The sequence below is a fragment of the Taudactylus pleione genome, unplaced genomic scaffold, assembly GCF_031769625.1.
Source record: "Taudactylus pleione unplaced genomic scaffold, aTauple2 ptg000130l, whole genome shotgun sequence".
Classification (NCBI taxonomy): Eukaryota; Metazoa; Chordata; class Amphibia; order Anura; family Myobatrachidae; genus Taudactylus; species Taudactylus pleione.
The window spans coordinates 280,972-300,198 of record NW_028284532.1 but is presented as its reverse complement, the minus strand read 5'-3'; the positions used below and the strand labels follow the sequence as shown (position 1 = coordinate 300,198).

General features: G+C 45.4%; 1 protein-coding gene across 1 annotated transcript in view; it reads left to right on the top strand.

Annotated features, from left to right (window-relative positions):
• SLC39A5 (solute carrier family 39 member 5) overlaps positions 1–18,771 on the top strand; it is a 42,000-nt gene extending 23,229 nt beyond the window's left edge. Inside the window, exons 5-12 of the mRNA XM_088473133.1 lie at positions 2,112–2,292; positions 5,301–5,470; positions 8,632–8,781; positions 8,856–8,931; positions 13,019–13,234; positions 14,640–14,720; positions 16,223–16,413; positions 18,508–18,771. Of these exons, the coding sequence (XP_088329259.1) occupies positions 2,112–2,292; positions 5,301–5,470; positions 8,632–8,781; positions 8,856–8,931; positions 13,019–13,234; positions 14,640–14,720; positions 16,223–16,413; positions 18,508–18,648 (1,206 nt within the window). The 3' untranslated portion in view covers positions 18,649–18,771. The remainder of the gene's footprint in view (positions 1–2,111; positions 2,293–5,300; positions 5,471–8,631; positions 8,782–8,855; positions 8,932–13,018; positions 13,235–14,639; positions 14,721–16,222; positions 16,414–18,507) is intronic.
• The last annotated feature ends 456 nt before the right edge of the window (positions 18,772–19,227 follow it).

Genomic DNA, 19,227 nt, shown 5'->3' with positions numbered 1-19,227 from the left:
TGCTTGCATACACTTCCTGGAGATGACGTGCGCTAGTGGGCATCTTAAGACAGGCTGGTGACCGTCTACATGCACAAAGCGATCGTGCGTCAAGACATAGTGAGCGTGCTTATACCTTGCCGTGCGATCGCCTGCCATGCCGTCACTTAGCCGAATTTGCATACGATGGGTGCAAGCGTACGCATCTAGCGAGCGGGTCTAAATGAGCTCCAATATTCCCTACCACATGCACACTAGGGTTAATTTGTTTTTGTCAGGAACAAATTAACCTACCAGTATATTTTTGGAGTGTGGGAGGAAACCTACCAAGCACAGAGTGAATATACAAACTGCAAGCACATCAAACCTGAGACCTCAGTGCTGTGAGACAGTAATGCTAACCATTACACCATCCGTGTTGCCCACTGCAGCATTTTGCAAGGGTGCTTTCTACAGCAAGATACTGGCCACAGTGTGTCGTTCCAGACACCCTGCTAGCCAGAAGCAGGGGGCGCGGGACAGAAACAGTGTCCCCCATCCCAGTACCCTGCCTCCTGGGCAATGGCACTATTCGCACACCCCTTCCTACTGCCCTGCTCCATGTTGTTACGATCTTGGAGGAGAGAAAAGTCAGTAGGCTTCGAATCATGGAATGGCCAGCAAAGTCTCCAGACTTAACCCCATTGATTTGGTTCGGGAAGAACTAAACAGAAGGGTGGTAGCAAAGCAAAGCAAGCAGCAAGTGCAACACATTTGTGGGAACCTCTGCAGCAGTGTTGGGAAGCACTTCCTGGACAGTATTGGAATTCCATTGTAGAAAGAATGCCACGGTGGGTTTGTTGGTTATATATGCAAAACTGGCTAATTTGACGAGTCAAAGGGTTAGATTAAAGTATGTTAACATGATTCAATTATTATTTTTTTTTATCTCCAGTTGTTAAGTTGTTCTATGCCTTAATTTCAGAGTACATTGAGAAATGAACCTGCGTAAATTTCAGTAAATACTGGATAAATTGGGGAGTTCTAAATCTGTAACCAGTAGTGTGTGTCTGGGAAAGCTGTATTATATGCAGGTGGTCAGAGGCATGTGCAAATAGCAGATGATGGTTCTGGTCACCAGCACTAGCTCCTTGTGATTAGCTGTTTATGAATGCTCTGCTGACACCGATTGGTGCTTTGCTTGTTGTTGGTAAACAGATTATGCTTTTGTGATGTCACACTGACGTCTTCACCGACTTATGTTTCACTCATTCCATGGGCTAAATCTGGTCAGGTTGGGTGCTACATCTTGCCACTCTACAGCCACATTGTTTCACAGAGTTTAGTATTGTTTCTACACAGCTCTGGGACCATGGGTACCAATCCTATCATCAATCTACACTACGGGGTTCTTCCTGGGCTGTCAAGAGCGTACATGGGCCCGGTATGGAGGGGATAGGAGGACAATGTGGCAAAGTCCTCTCCCATTAGCTCTGCACCCCCAGTAGCTCTACACTCTCTCCCCTATGCACTCTACTGATCCCAGAGCCTGCCCTGCTAAATATCAGGAGCCCCACACACAAATGATGGGACCGCATAGACACAGCAACTGGCTCGGGCCCCTCAAACAGGTCCGTACACAGGTAAGTAGTATCTGCTCCTCCCCCCTCTGTGCTCATGGTTTCCTCTGGGTGTCCAGTTTCCCCCTACAATCCAAGAACCTAATGATAGGTTAATGTCAGGGTATGAGTTTGTATTGTAGAGAATTAGACTATAAGCTGCACTAGGGCAGTTACTACATGTGAATGATTAAATTAAACATTGTCTCCAAAGCACTACATAATTTGCTGGCACTATATAAATAAAGGCTAATAATTGACCTGTATGTGCAATCTTCGGGGGAAAGGAATGTTGTACTACTGTGATATGGGTATTATTGTGTCCTTCTTTCTGATTGAACCTGATCTGTGTCTAGCTGTCCATCTTGGAGACTAAGTGGTCCCCAGATCCAGCTATTCAGCAGTAGTGCCAAGCAAACAGAATTACAGTGTGTATACCCAGCTTTTGTGAACCATAACTTGGTAAAGGCAGAGATAACTGTGTCAGGTTTTTCTTGCTCCTGTTAATCACTTGCCATTTTCTGTTAACTTTAGTGCCTGAATGTAACACAGTTGCTCCTGAACTTTGGGCTTGAATGGGTGTCAGAAATCACACCTCAGCAGTTCACCCTACTATGCCCAGCATTGCTCTACCAGATTGACAGTCGTGTGTGCATTCAGCACAGCGATCAGCTGACCCCAGATCAGACACACTCCCAGCAGTCACTGCTAAAAGGTACAGTATGTTGTACATTCTATATGAACAGTGTTCAGACTACAACTGTTAAGGTGGGTACACACGGTATGATGTGTACCCACCGATTCGACCGACAATCCGAGGGCCGACATCAGACGGTCCCTACACACGGGGTGTTCTGATGCCCGACCACCCGATATGCCGCCCCCCCATAGCAATCCATGGGATCGTCAGTCGCTTCGCCTGATCTACATGAAGAAAGATCAGGCGAATCGACGGACGACCCCACGGGAGCGCGCAATGCACGATATCGTGCATACACACGGAACAATATTGCTGTTTTATCATTCAAATGTGTCGGATCGTGTGCAATATCGTTCTGTGTGTAGGGTCCTGTAGGTTCCACTTCCACGAAGGAACTGTCACTGAATTCCTAATGCATTTGCAGAATTTTTCATATGTATAGCAAATTGTATTTGGTCTTTTCAATGAAGAGCAATTTGAAATAGCTGTGAATTATGATCAAAACAGTGCACTGGCCACATGTGGTTCATTTTTGGCAAACCTAGCACAAAAGGTCAGAGATCAGCCGTAAAAAGAATGTATAGCAAATCCATGACACTCCTTATTAGTCTGTGTAGTCAGGAAAGAGCATGCCACAGATCACCCCATACAGAGCCTGAGTAAAAATATCTTATAATGCATGGCAGTATCAAGACTTATCTGTCCAACCAGCAGGCCAGGTGTGGTCCAGAGACCCAAGACTGATAAGGTTTATTTAGCAATTTATCTTATTAGATGCATCACATGCTCACAGGCTGTTGTATTGATACAGCCAGGAGCAGGGCCGGATTAAGAGCCACATAGGCCTGGAGCTGAAAATATCCAAACAGGCGTTTTAAGAGAAGAGGGGGCCCGTGTGCAGACTCGGTGCGGACCCCCTCCTCTCTCTTGCGGTGCCACGGTGGGTGGTGCAGCAGTAGAATCTTAGTGCCAGAATCTACTGCACATGCGCGGGTCTCCAGGAAAATGGCGCCTGCAACGTTTTCCTGGGGACAGCAGTACTGTCAGTTCGCGAGTCATCGGGAAAATGGCCGCCGCCATTTTCTCAGTGACTTTTGCTGCTCTGCAGTGCTGGTCCGGCGCTGCAGAGCAGCACTACTGGAGACAACGGACAGGTAAGTATAAAGAGTTAATGGGTGCAGAGTGTTCAGTTTGGGCCCACCCTGCACCCATTATAGATGTGCCCCTGTATCCAAAGGGCTAAACTGAAAAGGGGAGAAGCTGTTACCAGTGCTTTGTGGGTGTAGCTAGTGCCATGTTGGTGTATACACTCCCTTATCGCTATCAGCCCCACTGTCTCCTTAAATACATTCAAAATAGAAAAATTTAATAATTTTGAGAGAAAACTAGAAATAGAAGTTTTATTACCTATGATTTATGGACGACTGTGTGCCAGCTAGGCCGATGGTTATTATCATGCTACCATGAGGGTGGGCCTATTTTTATGTGGAGGCCTGGAGCTGCAGCTCCATCCTCCCCATTGTTGATCTGGCCCTAGCTAGGAGAATTATGTGGTTGTTCATTGTGCCTAAAATCACCACATTCTTATGGGACTTGTGCTCCGTATGCTGACATTAGGCTGCAGTCAGTAGTTTTAATAAAGGTAGGATACATGGGCAACTTTGTTTCATCACCAATTAGATGTGAGCTCTCACTTTGGTTTTGTTGTGTTATAAGGATGTGCCTTGGAGCTTTGTACTGGGTGACACTTATTCCCAGGGAGAAGTCTATTAGTTGAGCTAGCACAAGTTGCATACCGCTGTACAGGGGTGTATCTAGTGATCCAAGCGCCCCTGGCAATGTAATGGACTGGCGCCCCCCGCCCCCTATGCAGTGCCCCCAATAGTAATCCCCCAGTAGTAATCCCCCTATGCTGTATTGCCCCCAGTAGTAGCCCCCCCTATACAGTGCCCCCAGTAGTAGCCCCCCTATACAGTGCCCCCAGTAGTAGTCTCCCATAGAGTTCCCCCCAGTAGTAGACCCCCCCTATACAGTGCCCCCAGTAGTAGTCCCCCCTATACAGTGCCCCCAGTAGTGGCCACCCCCCCTAAATTGCCCCCAGTATTGGCCACCCCTATACAGTTCCCCCAGTAGTGGCCACCCACCCCTAAATTGCCCCCAGTAGTAGTCCCCCCTGTACAGTGCTCCCAGTAGTGGCCACTCCTATACAGTGCCCCCCAGTAGTGGGCACCCCCCCATAAAGTGCCCCCAGTAGCTGCCAACCCCTATTCCAGTGCACCCCCTGTAGTGCCAGGCTTACACACACAAAGAACAAAAACCTGATCCCTGTTCCTGACGCGACCGCCGCTGTCCGCTCTGAGTCCCGGCCGCTCTTCTCCTGCATGGGAGAGATGTCACGACGTATGACGTCTCTCCCAACTCATTAGTGAGCTCCAGCCGGCTCCCTCCACGGACAACGCAGCAGCAAATGAGAGTCTGTCTGACTCTTATTAGCTGGCTGCTACTACAAACACACAGCTGCCGCTGGCGGATGTGTGTTTGTAAACTGTGTAGGGCAGACTGCTATCACTGCGGTCTGCCCTACACTTGTGGGGCCGGGGGACTTGTCCACCCCTTGGCTACTGGTGGCACTGCCGGGCGGTGCCCCCCCTTTGGTCGGCGCCCCTGGCGAGTGCCATCCTGGCCAATGGGTAGATACGCCCTTGCCGCTGTACATGTATTTCTTTGTGTACAGTACATGGGCACAACCTGACAGAACTCTTTAGCAGTCTCCTAGAGGGACATACGCTTCTTCAGGTTAAATTGAAACAGTATCTTATTAGTTTATACAACTCATGTGCAAGATTTCATGACATAAATACCATTTTTTTCAACAACAGATATACTTAATATGGGCAACACATCTACAGGAAACTTCTAGCAACTTTTTGCCATTGTTCTGTGTACATTAAAGCACAAGAATCTCATACTATACAATTGTGACTATATTTTGCGCTGTGTGATTCTGATCTTCTGTCTTCCAGTCCTGGCTTGGGGGGCACTTGCCATTACAGTAATCACTGCCCCGTCTCTCCTGGCCGTGGCTTTTGTACCACTTCTCAGACGCCCACTGTTCCGATACCTACTCAGGTTCCTGGTGGCCTTAGCTGTGGGGACCCTTTGCGGTGATGCCTTACTGCACCTTCTGCCACATGTATGTAACAGATCTTCTCTTAAACATTATTATTGCAAAACTATTATTGCATTACTTAACAATTACGCCTGAAAACACAAAGTGCAGAGGCATAGCCTATTTTTATTTCCAATTATACCTATTTTGTTTTATATGCCATAGACCATTTTTATGTTTCATTGTGAAGACACTGCACATTATTTTCTGGATCTTTGGTTTATGACTGAACCGTGCACACCTGTATGTAAAGGTACACACATTACCTCAGAAAACTGTACTTTTATAGTCACATTCACATGCTTTCATTCATTTGAAACTTTTCTTTGTTCTCTTTTCTGCTACAGTACAGCTTAATTTATTATCAATAACACCGTCTAACAGGGTATATAACTTATCACAGCAAGAATTATCAGGACTGCCTTTGTATTATCATTTTAAGCACAAGCTTTTTTCAGTGCTTGTCCTGTGCAGTTTAATGCTATGATATATCATTCAGTGCATCGGCTTGTGTGTACACACAATATATCTGTGAACCTCATATTTCACAGATATAGCGCCGTGCTACACAGCAGATGGGATATATCTGGAAAATATATAGTTGACTTTTGCCTGTGTGGACAGATGACTGACCGACCGATATGCTGGCCACAGGATCCAGTGACAATGACATCACATCACCAGTTGTGATGTCTGACATATTTTCCGGCCAATTGGTAAGTGTCTATGCTTACCAAAATCAGTTGAACGGTCACTGGGTCCGTTGCTCTATGGCGCCATCGTCCAAGTGTGTACCCCACATGAGTCTACAACATGGGTATGCAGTCGGGATGCCGATGGTCTAAATGCCGACCGTCGGCATCCCAACTGTCTAATCTCAGCAAGGGTCTAATGGCAGGCTGTCAGTTTACCTACGCCAGGAGCCCGACCCCTGGCATCCCGATCGAAGGTAAGCTGGGCGCGGACAGCCGCCAGGGGGGAGGGTTAGGCTAGGCACCCCCCCGGGAGGGTTACGGTTAGGCTAGGGGAAGGAGTGGTTAGGGTTAGGCACCCCTGGGGGGAGGTTAAGGTTTGGCACCCCCCGGGAGGTTTAGGCAGCGGGGAAGGGGGGGTTAGGTTTAGGCACTTAGAGGGAGGTTAGGGTTAGGCACTAGGGAGGGAGGTTAGGGTTAGGCACCCCTAAAGGAGGGTTAGGGTTGGGGGGGGTTAGGTTAGTTAGTACTTACCTTTAGCGCAGTCTGGATTTTCGCTGGTGCTGGGCTTGCGGCGTCAGGATTTGAATAGGTCCGGCGGTATTTCATACCGATCCCACACAATGAAGCAGTTTGATTTTTGTAACAATTTCACCAGTATTTGCATAAGTGAAAAGCATAATGAAAGCACTTCTAAATTATAATTTTGACTTGCTTCATATTAAATTAAATTTTTCATCCATTGAAAATGGTTTTAACCATTGACAGTATCTGATAGCGCCAGCTTTGAGTTTTTTTGCTTGCTGGCACGGGTGCACCAGTTTGGGAATACTTTAAAATTTTCACTCCATCCACTCTTTTTTATATATTGTGTACAGAGTTGGACTGGCCCACAGGGGTACTGGGGAAATCCCCGGTGGGCCCCACTTCCTCTTCTAATGTCAGTTTTCAGACTGTGCACTAGAATTATACATTGTTACTCTATTACAGGGTCAGTTACCTGGTAGGGAAGGAACTTGATGTACAGACCATGCACTGTAGTATCCCATGTTGTCTGCAGGCTACGTCCACTATATGGGTTAGCCAAGCCTCTGTGGTTGCTTGCCACATTCTTCTGGAGGCTAGCTGCACCCTTTAACCATGGGCCTCTACCACTGCCTTCCCCTTTATGCCCCATTCCAGCACTGATTGTGTAGATAACACTGTATTGTTTCGTGATGTAGATGCTCGGGCAGCTCATAACTGCGATATTTTCCACAAAATAAACACTGTTTCAGTGGAAAACCAACATTCTGAAATCAGATGTAACTGTCTCAAAAGAATCCTGTGTTCTAGGGAAGAGGGAACATTACTTTTCTTGCTGTGCTAATACATTTTTTTTCTGGCTAAGTAAATGATCTGTATTGTTAGGTAATTAGTGAAAATACAACAATTTTATGAGATGTAGTAGGATATTTAGAAACATTAATAATATGATATACCTTAGCATTATTAGTATCTTTTTGTACACAACACCAACATATACCTATTATAGATATTAATAAACTATTATTACAGATCCATCATTCATGGGTCGATAGCTGTTGTGCCTGTCATTGGCTAACTTCCTATTTAACCATATTCTTCTCATCTCTCGTCTGTCTCCCCCCCCCCCCCCCCCCTCTCCATTCATGGATGGGTGCAGGGCATACAGGACTTGTCCCGGGGGAGAGGTCCGTGGCAGTGGGGGTGCCAGCTCTGGGCGTTGACTAGAGGGAACACAGCACTGGCAGAAGAAAAGTGGCTGTGCCTGGTAATCAGTCAGTGAGGCAGCTAGTAAGAACTGCTGGATGGACATATTTGCTGACTATACAATAGATATCGCTATCGCCTAAAGATGGCAGCCGAGTAATTCTATGTATACGCCAATATGTTGACCCCAGCTGTCTAGTCAGGTAGTCAGGAATCCTAGTGCCTAGAGTTCTAACTGATCTGATCTCTATGCATAGTCCATGTACTGTAGAACTTGAAGTATTAGGGTCTTGCACACTGCAATCAGAGGTGTATTTTATCGAGGGACTGTACCTCTGCAGCACCCCAGTGACTACACTGACGGACAGTCCCTGGGGGGGTGTTTTCTCCCCCTGGAATGCAAGTCTAGACTGCTATAGTAGTATAGTAGCTATAGTATGTGGTGATCCCATGCATGTGCACATTTATAGGCCCCTTCAGCCACATGAGCATAGAGCCGCCACTGGTTAGAAAGGAAAATCACTTATGTCAATGGCAAAAAAAATACTGTTTGCCAGTCACTTGACATGACACTGAAAATATATGGTTATGTATGGTTATATGGTTATGTATGCATGTTACAGAGCAACATATAGCAACTTCATTACACAATAGAAGCACGTGAGATAGTTCTCCATGTTCACAGCACTTGAACATTTGGCTGCAACTAGTGGCTAAGAGCACAGACAGTCCAATAACTGATGTACTATGATATTGTTGCAGGCACAGGAAGGTCACACAGGGGATAAGCATCATAATGGACCTCACCCTATGGAATCTGTTTTGAAAGGGCTGTGTGTACTTGGTGGAATCTACGTACTGTTCCTTATGGAGAATCTTTTAGGCTTGCTGAGACAGAGAAGAAGGAAGAAGGTGATTAGTCATGTAACAGACTTACATGCATACTGATGCTCTGCACTACATATTAATAATAGTTTTACCTTTAGAAACATCCTCGGACACAAAAGCCCCTTCAGGATGAAGGTTGCACCACAGTATTATGGGACCTTGGCCACCCTGTTGGTGAGTGAAACAGTTCTGCATTTATCATGGGCACTCACTGCTCCACTAGGATCTGAGCCCAATCTGCTTGTAACAATTTTTTATTTTTATTTTTAAAGAAAAATGTTATTGAAACACCATGATATCAAGTTGTACAAAGCACATTAGCATACATATTAACAAACTACAAAGAAACAAATATATCCAATTCCAATAATAAAGACTCACAATACGACTGCAAGTAATTATACATTTTTCCGCTTCTAACAATTTTTAACTAATGGTGCCCACGCACTGGACGATTATCTGCACGATTTGCACGATTTCGATGCATCGTAACAATAAATCGTTCAAATTTGTGCAAATCGTGCAGTCTCCACCAACGATATCGATCACGACGTGCAGTGGTCGACGATCCAGCAGTAATCCGGGGTGCTGTACAAAGCATCACAGTACCGATGGCACGGGGGAACTTGGTCCAAATGTGGTAAATTTAGAGCAGGTTATTTCTGATAGTATACACAAACCATTCATGACCCACAGTGCCACTGACCAATGTCACTCATCCGCCTAATAATAATAATATGTTATTTATATAGCACTGTTCTCCTAATAGGACTCAAAGGGCCCGATCCAATTATGCGTAATGCACTCGTGGGTGCGAGTCATCGCGACAACGGCCGCGTTTGACGGCAGCCTGAATTTACTCAAAACTGTACACAGCCCCATAGGGCTGCATACAAAATTGAGTGTATTCAGTCTACTAGAAGGCTGCAAGGGGTGCGTGATGCGGTTGCGTTGGCGGCATTTGAACGCTGTGACAATGGCAAAACGCATCTGATTCGCACCCCTCATGGCTAATTGGATTGCCCCCAAAGTGCATTACATTTGCAGTTAAAACACAAAATAGAAATATGCTTTAAACCAAAGAGTGACATTAGTGAAGGGACATTAGTGAAATGCTTGGGTGAATAGGTGAGTCTGTTTCTGAAGGATTCTAGAGTGGAGGGCTCTTGACGTGTGCATGAAGCCAGTTCCATAGAGTCAGAGCCACAAAGCTAAAAGCTCGACACCCAGATGAATTCAGGGAGATTCTAGATACTGCTAATAGTCAAGCGGGACAGTAAGGAATCAGAAGCTGCTTCAGATACCTTGGGCCCTGGTCATGTAGCTTGAGATAGGTTCTCCATCTTACAGGCAGCCAGTGAAGGGAGTAGAGAATGGGTGTTATGTGATGGAAAGGGGCTGGTTGGATAATAGCCTGGCAGGTGCATTTTGTATGAGCTGCAAGTGGTGCAATTCTTTTGCTGGGAAACCAGGGTACAGGGCATTGCAGTAGTCTATGCGTGATGATACAAATGCATGTATGACTTTAGGCAGATCTTCTGAGAGAATTAAGTACTTAACTCTGGCTATGTTCCTCAGACATCAGTTATCATCCACAATCAAATCCTCATTCTTCCATCTAAGGGCCTGATTCAGAGCCGGACGCTCTGACAAGAGCGCTTGCTCTGAATCAGGGCCCTCCTACCTAATATTGGAGCGGCCTCCTGGCCCCTCGCATTGATGTGGGTGACCATCGGGCTTGCGACGAGACCCTGCGGTAGGGTCTCGCTGCCGCAAGCCCAGGAGTGCTTTTGGCTCTATCAGAGCCAAAAGCACTCCCACTGACATCACTCATGATGTCAGTGGGGCCGGCCCCAGACAGTAGGCGTTCCCATGGGAACGCCTCCATCTGGGCAGCAACGCCCCCAGCACGCCCACCAAAGGGGGCGTGCTGTCACTCACCATCGACAGCACGCCCCCTTTGGAGCGAGACCCATAGCGACGGCTTGGCCGTCGCTATTCGGGTCTCGCGCATGCGCACGATGGAGCTCCCTCCATCGTGCGCATGTGCACTAGGGCACCATCGACCCGCTTGCGAGCGCTCGCTCGCGAGTCTGAATCAGGCCCTAAGTGTCAAGTCACAACCCAGAACACCACCAAAATTCCGCACATGTTCAGTGTTTTATAATTCTGAACCCCCAAGTGTAAGTCCAGTTGGTTGACTATGCTGTAGTTTTGTCTTGTGATGGTGAGCTACTATCATAAGGACCTCTGTCTTATCAGGATTCAGTCACAGCCAACTGACACTCATCCACTCCTGGAGCTCAGCTAGACAGCCATTTAAGGTCGTTATTGGGTTCTCCATTCCCATAGCAAGGGACAAATATAGTTGTGTATCATCTGCATAGCAGTGGTAATATCAGGCCATGACGTCTGATTATTTTCACCCAGTGGTAGCATGTATACTGCAAAAAGCATGGGGGATAGTATATGACAGTGTCACTGGTAAGGATGAGTATACTCCTGCCGGTGAGAAATGATTTGAACCAGATAAGAACTGTGCCATCCAGTCCACAGAATTTTCAGGCACTCAATTAGAATCTCATGGTCCACAGTATGAAATGCTGCAGAGAGGATTAAGAATGAACAGTCACCTCTGTCTCTTGCAATCAGAAGACACGTATCAGGGCTCTTTCCGTGCTATGGGCCTTAAGGCACCTTCTAACCCTTGCCAATATTAAAGTCTTAAAAACATATATTCTAGTGTATTTATCAATAAGCTCCTCAGCTAAGGTACTTACAGACCCTTGTGGCCAACAGATGGATTGCAACTCCAGTGGCATTTATTCCTCATGTAACTCTAAACCAAAATTGGAACACTTGAGCGCAGGTCCACAGGACAAAATGTTGCTAAAGCATCACCGCCCTTTGGAAATTCATGTCTACACCTTCCCCCAAGTATATATACATGAACATGTCAGAGATATGTCCTGCAGACCATATAAAATTTTATTTTCTGAGATCTAATGTAGAAGGTAGATTCACTGGAGCTACTCTGCACACTTTCCCATTCTTTATCTTGTAGTGTTCCCAAATCACCCTTTAAGTCCTTTTTAAAATTGGGCAAGGCCTCTTTATGAAGTTCACTTAACAGAAAAGATCAGATAAAGAAAACTAGCTTTCTAGAACACGAAGTCAGCAAGCGCTTCATAACAGTGGACGTCTGTATCTTTCGGGGTCCATCTATAAAATGACTGAAGGGTATGTCGAGATTGCAAGTAAAGGAGAAAAAATTATTTTGGGACTCAAAATTCAGTCTTAAGTTGATGGAAAGACTTAAACACTGACTAAGTCAGACTATTCCCCACTGGCTTCAAATGGCCCTGCCCATTAATGATCCATGTTCCATCAACTGTGTTGCCACCCATAACATGGTATCAAGGCTGGGATCAACAATCCGTCATTGGGCTGCATTCTTTATTTTAATCGCCTGAAGTATAATAAGCTTAATTCCTGTCTCCCTGCCCCCCAACAATGCCTGTAAAGAGGGGTGACCAGAGAGCCTGGCCAACCAGCAAAATCTGCAGGTCATGATTCTCACGATCTAACACCCACTGCTTTAGGGCACACTGTAATACTGATTGATGTGTCCTCACCACCCAGGAATGCCCATCACTTTTCCATCACACTTCTGATACCGTCTGAATCGATCCCAACAGCACCTTGGTGCGTACACTCTGGGTAAAACATGCGCCATAGGAGAGTTTAGAACTTTTCATGCATGTGCAGTTTCAAATAAGCACTCAACTACATGAACATTGGCATTGCCTGCGGATCGTGACTTAGAGTCAGGCCTTATGTCTATTAATCTGTTACTCTCTGTGTATTACAAGGTAGCAAAGCACTAGTACACGTCTTATGTTCCTGTACATAAGTTCAGAGAGATTGTGAGAGGGAAAGAGACCTTTCTGTGTCCAAAAGCCAAGAGAACCATAGTGAGGCCGAAGTCTTGCACTTTCACCAGGGGTGTCTGGGTGGAGGCTTGGGTGGTATTGTCAGTATACAGTAGATATGTAAATTACACCTGGAGTTGATTTTCCTATAAGTTACTACATGCATCTAAAGAAGTGTTTATTTTTTTTTCTACATATGAAAAGAATGATTAATACGCACATTTTCCATATCACGCCATTCATATAGGTATAAATTACTGTAGGTGACAATTGTATTTTCTTTCACATTGAACATAAAAATTTAAGATTAATAATAGTATTTATTTCAGACTCAGAGTTTTGTGAAGCATCGGGAGCAGCGGATGACTGCCCACAGAGCTATGAGGGACCAGTGGAGGAAACAGGGACCACTGGTTACATTGAACCTCCACATCATGCTCACTCAGCCCACTCACACAGTGCAGCAGGAGGAGGCATTGCAGAGTTTGTATGGATGGTTCTTCTCGGAGATGGAATACACAACTTTACAGATGGTTTGTCTATCGGTGAGCCAATAAGTAATACACTCTCTGGGCCTGATTTAGCTTTGGGAATAGAGTAAGAAATAGTAAGTAACTTTGTACCTGGACAAACCATGTTGCAATGCAAGGGGTGCAAATACATATATTTTTTCATGTGCGGTAAATACTAGCTGCTTTTGCATGTAGCCTACAAATGCTGGACAGCTTTATTTTTACACTGTAAGTTAGTTCTCAGTTTGGACACCTCCCTCCCAAATCTAAATCTCTGCACATTTTACATCTGCCCTACCTGCAGTGCAGCATGGTCTTACCAAGGTGCACAGTTACTTGCTTTATCTTACTCTATTCCCCTATCTGAATCAGGCCCAGAGGCAAGTAACTAAAGACAGTAAATATAGTCATTTACCATTTATATGCGTGCAAATGGGGAGGCAATCGGGAAGCCGACTGCCTAAATACCGGCAGCCGGCTTCCCGACTGTCATTTCCCGGCAAGGGTGAAATGCCGGGTGTCTAGATGTAGACGCCCGCATTTCCCTGACGCCGGGAGACCAGCGCCCGGCATCCCGATCGTAGGGATGCCGGGCGCCGCGAGCGGACAGCCGCGGGGGGGGGAGGGTTAGGTTTAGGGCTCCTGGGGGGGACTTAGGGTTAGGCACCCCCCCAGGAGGGTTAGGCTAGGGGGAGGGAGGGTTAGGCACCCCCCCGGGGGACTTAGGTTTAGGCAGCGGGGAAGGGGGTGGTTAGGGTTAGGCACTTAGAGGGGGGATTAGGGTTAGGCACTTGGGGGGGAAGTTAGGGTTAGGCACCCCTAAGGAGGGTTAGGGTTAGGGGGGTAAGGTTAGATTAGGAAATACTTACCTATCCACGATCGGGATTTCCAGCGCTGTCGGGCTTCCGCTGCGTCGCACTCTGCTCCTGTCGGGCTGCCGCTGACGGGAATCGAACCATGCGGCCGGCAGTATTTCATACCAATTCCGTGCGAATGTCCCTTGTGCATAAGAAGCAGCATGACACAAATGTGTTGAGCTGGAAATGCTGATGGTGGAACCACCCTCCTTACATTCAATGTTTAAAGTTTTCTCCCAAAAAAATAATGTAAGGGAAAAGTTACCATTACAGGTGCTGATGGGCATGGGCTCCTGAACCACACACATGGCTCCAACGTGGTTCTAGTAGTAAGGGGATGTGGTGTACTGCACCATATGGACAATGTTGAGGGGTCTTTAGCACTGCAACTGCCTGCCAGCATGGAGGTTATTAGTACTGAGCAATTAAGCAGGAAGAGTGTTCAAAAATGGTTAATATTTCCACTCAGGAAGACAAACCTGTTCCTAAAAGCTATAATCGCTTATTATAATTTATAAGTGGATGTCTGTCTTCGCTAAGCACAGGTATGGAGAAGATCTGATGTTTCCTGCTTCCTGTAGGTGCTGCCTTTTCTGCTGGCTTCTCTAGTGGGCTCAGCACCACAGTAGCTGTATTTTGCCACGAACTGCCTCATGAGCTGGGTGAGTGATGCATATACTATAGACCTATACTGTACAGGTATGGGAATTATTATTTGTAAAGCTTGGGTGTAAGGGCTCTTTTTCCTATAATTTAGAGTACTGCCCATCAAATGTACTAAAGCAGTGGTTCTCAAACTCGGTCCTCAGGACTACGCACAGGTCATGTTTTCCAGGTCATCCAGCAGCTGTACAGGTGTAGTCATTACCCACTGACACATTTTAAAAGATCCACAGGTGGAGCTAATTATTTCACTTGTGATTCTGTGAGGAGATCTGAAAAAAAATGCACTGTTTGGGGCCCTGAGGACAGAGTTTGAGAACCTGTGTACTAAAGCAAAATGTAAAAATATTTCCTGCCATTCTCCTACAGAAAAAATTGTTGTGTTTCTGATTTGTAAGACACTATAGGGTTCTTCAGTGCTACATAAGGAGCATAGTAGAAAAATAATCTCACATCCACAGATCATGTGCTCTCTTTCTTGCCCTGCTCCTTCTCATGGCTGTTGCCGACATCTCACCCAACCCTGCATTCCCCATTATCTACTTATACCCCTTTTATACCAACCTAAAAATCCCAGTTGATGTGCATCAACCCAGCAATTTTGTCGGTGTAAATAGTCCAGGGACCCGGGGATCCGTCTCCGGTACTTTGCAGGGTTGGCCACGGGTCGTTCCCATGCCACCCTGCAGTGTAAATAGTGCAATCCGGGTCATGATGACCTGCATCGTGCCTCATGCCGCCCGATTGACCGGCTTCAGTGGCGCTTGGAGATGACATAATCTCCAAGCATCCACTGCAACACCGGAAGAGTGACCCGGCTCCAGTGTGAACAGCGCTGACTCTGGAATATCCTGGGTCGCCACCGCCGCAGTTTGAAAGGGACAAGTTCCTGGTCTGGTCCAGATTGGAACCCTGTTCCAACCCCCGGTATAAAAGTGATATAACACTGCTCCTTCTACTTCAAAACTTCCTTACGCTTTGTACTTATAATCCCTCCAACCATCTTTGCAGCTATTTACAGATTTATAGTTTTTTTTTTTTACAATTTTGCTGGAAGATTTAAAGTGGCAATGGTTTAAAGGTAAAACTCTAAGTAAATAACCCCCAACGCACAGCTAAATGATTTATTCATCTTGAGTTGGTAATTTTGATGATTATGGAAATGTACTTAGCGTATACTAAATGTTATACTTTCCCAAATCAGCTCCACCAAGCCCTATGTTGAAAGTAAGATATTTTTGGAGACGATGCAATGTGTGCTTGCGCTGTATAGTGCTTCCATGTGTTTCTCAGTGAGAGTTCCTCTGTGCAGTTTTTGAATGAATAATAACTTTGTATAATTATAGTGATTGATAACAGAACGTATATAAATGATTAAGCACGTTTTGTCACTGTATTCCTTTTGCTTTGCGTTCTCCCATCACTGCACTTGTTGGCATCCCCTAATAAAGTGCCAATTGGTGCCTTATTGCTTTGTGAATGATTTAAATTTCTTTACTAGGTGATTTTGCTGTCTTGCTGCAGACCGGCGTCCCGGTGAGAAAGGTCCTTTTTTTCAGTCTCGTGTCGGCATTTCTGTCATATCTGGGTATGATGGTTGGAGCAGTAGCCAGCCAGAGCTCAACTGAGGTCACTCCCTGGATATTTTCTGCTACTGCTGGAATATTTCTATATGTCGCCCTTGTAGATATGGTACGTCAAGGTTATAGCTATGTATATTTAGTTACCTATTTTGTGAGATTATTAGTTGGGCTTCCTCGTGCACCTGGCAGAACTAACCCCTCTGCAGGAGGAGTGGCTGTTACAGCTCTCTTATGATTGGGGTCTCATTACACTCATACTGTCCCAAAGTGTGCTCAGTGGAGCACAGCAGGGGCCACCTGTCTGTAAATAGAGCGTGGATGGGGAGGTGGGAGCAGCATTCTCAAGCCTTTCCGCAGCAACACACAGGTTCCTGGCTCTGGTCATCTCTTTGATCTCCATTTCAATGACGCAGTAAACTCTGACAGCTAATTATACAGCACATATAGGGCTTGATTCAGAGTTGCACATAAGTTGGCCACATTACGAGCTCGGAAATAAATGCAGCTCTTTGCCCATATCCAGAGTTGGCTGCATGTATATGACCCCACCACCTCCATCTATCTGCAGGTGAAAGAATCCACCAGAGATCTATCTGTAATCTGAGGGATCTCTGAGCATGCACTACTCTGAATAGCACGCTATTCTGCCACATGCCCACAACCTACCCCCAGAACACACATAGTTTCTCGTTGGTTCAGATGCATACGCAGTGCTAACCAGATCTAAACCCTTACTTCCCCAATTTTATAGCATAGCTTTCTGGCGATCTATAATTACAGATATTATTTTTAAATTAGGGACCCTGCTTAAATTAAAATCTGCTACTTGGGGTTTGAATTGCTTTTGGTGTATAGCTGTATCCTAAAGTATGGACTCTTTAGTCATTAAGGGGCCTATTCATCATCGAAGGCTGTATGGCCTCCGATGGTTTGATCTCGCTGTGAGGCATACTTAAGTATCCAACTCGCAGCGAGGGAAACGTGACACCGGAGCAATTCATTATTGCTCTGATGAGGAGACAACTGCTCCGAAAAGCAGTTGTCCCCGTGGTCAGTATCCGTAGCTGCGTTACTTACCTGCTCCCCATTGTCCCCGCTACGCATGTGTGACCTTGGGTCACGCATGAGCACAGCCACCGGGGAAGTAGTGAGGAGGCGGCGGAGGGATCCGCTCGGATCCTTCTTCGCATCCCCGGAACTCCTTCCCATAGGAAGGAACGGAGATCTGCGAACAAGCGCCGTCTGAAGATGGCGCTTGTTCTCGGCAGCAAACTCCGAAACTATCAGATACCTGATGATGAATGGCGTTTCTGCATGGTTACTGGGCCATTTATCGTTTGATGAATAGGCCCCTAAATTCCTAATGTTGTTTCCAGCACAATAGTAAATAGCATCTATAAGTCTGTTCTGTGCCTTTCTTATTGTACACAATGATCAGTCCATGTAATGGATTTCTCCCTGATCCTACACCATGACCAATCCATCCCACAGTCTTCTCTTTAATCTTATACCATGGTCAGACCATCTCAGTGACTTCTCTCTGCACACTATAATCTGGTATGAAACTGGGTCTCTCCATAAATAACTATCAATAAACCTGACTCCCATTTATGTAAACTGGTCCCTGTTTGCCAACTCTACATGACCACCCATGAAAATTAATAATGTTCTGTTCTTCCAGATTGAAATGCAAGCAGCTCCTCCTGCAGCTCTATACAGTCTTGAGATAAAAAAATAAAAATTCAGAATCAAACTTTTCTGTAATAAACAAAAGCATTCGCTGTCAATGGCTAGGTTTATGGTGGCTTGGTCTGAGCTGGAATCCTGTTATCCAGTCCATTCCAAACAACAGAAATTCTAAAAGCTAATTATTGAAGTTTGGTGATTTGTCATAAATACACACACGGTCATCAAGTAAATCTTCCTATTGTTACTATAAGATGCTGAGTGTGGGCATCGTATGAAAGGACAAGGAGACGGTTTGAAATGTTTCTAAGTACATTGTAGGCATGGTTCTTCAAGTATCCAAATAACACCTTTATAGGTTGAAACCCTAAGCATTCTGGAAAATAAATCCAATACATGTGTGTGCGTGTCAGGATTTTTTATACAATATTATATTATGTTATGTTGTTCCGCTAATGTTATATTTTTAGCCCAACTGGAACCAGTATAACATTGTATGATGTCTATTTGTATTCAGCTTCCCCAAATGTTACATTGTGAGACCTCTGATCTCTGCGAGGGAATGGATTGCGTTCTCCACAGTGCCGGTTTCCTCCTTGGATGTGGCATAATGCTGTGCATCGCTCTCTTCCAGGACCAGATGGTGCTGAATTTTTAGGAAATTGAGATGAAAATTTAAATTTATCACTTTACAGTGGCTGCTGCTGAAAAGATATTATCACCCTTAGGTGGATTCTGAGAACATACAATCATCCACCAGCCATGATGCCAAAGGTCTCTCTTCTCACATGAAAAGGAAAACCTATATGGTTTATACATCATGACACTATCAAGTTTAATGGTAACAAAACATAATTTTCAGGGATCAACTAGTCCATGTGTTATGAGCACTCCTTTACACGACAAAATACTGTTTATTTATCCAAAGTGAAGACGTCATTTTCAACTTTGATGAACCACACTCAATACAAGTGACAAGATAAAATGAACGTACATGTGTATGTTTGTTTACTTATATGTAAGAATAAAACATTTATAGTTTGTGTTCATGTAGCCACTGTATGTTATGCGATAGTCATTTATGTTTGGTTTTCTTAAAGAAGAACTCTATGGAAGTGGTGTATTTTGAGAATAATCTCCTCTTTTTTCCTACCAAAAGGCACAGAGTTCCCATGCCCAAGCAGGGGCCGAGCATGAGTGATGTATGTGCCCCAAACATCCCAGACAGGTGCTCACA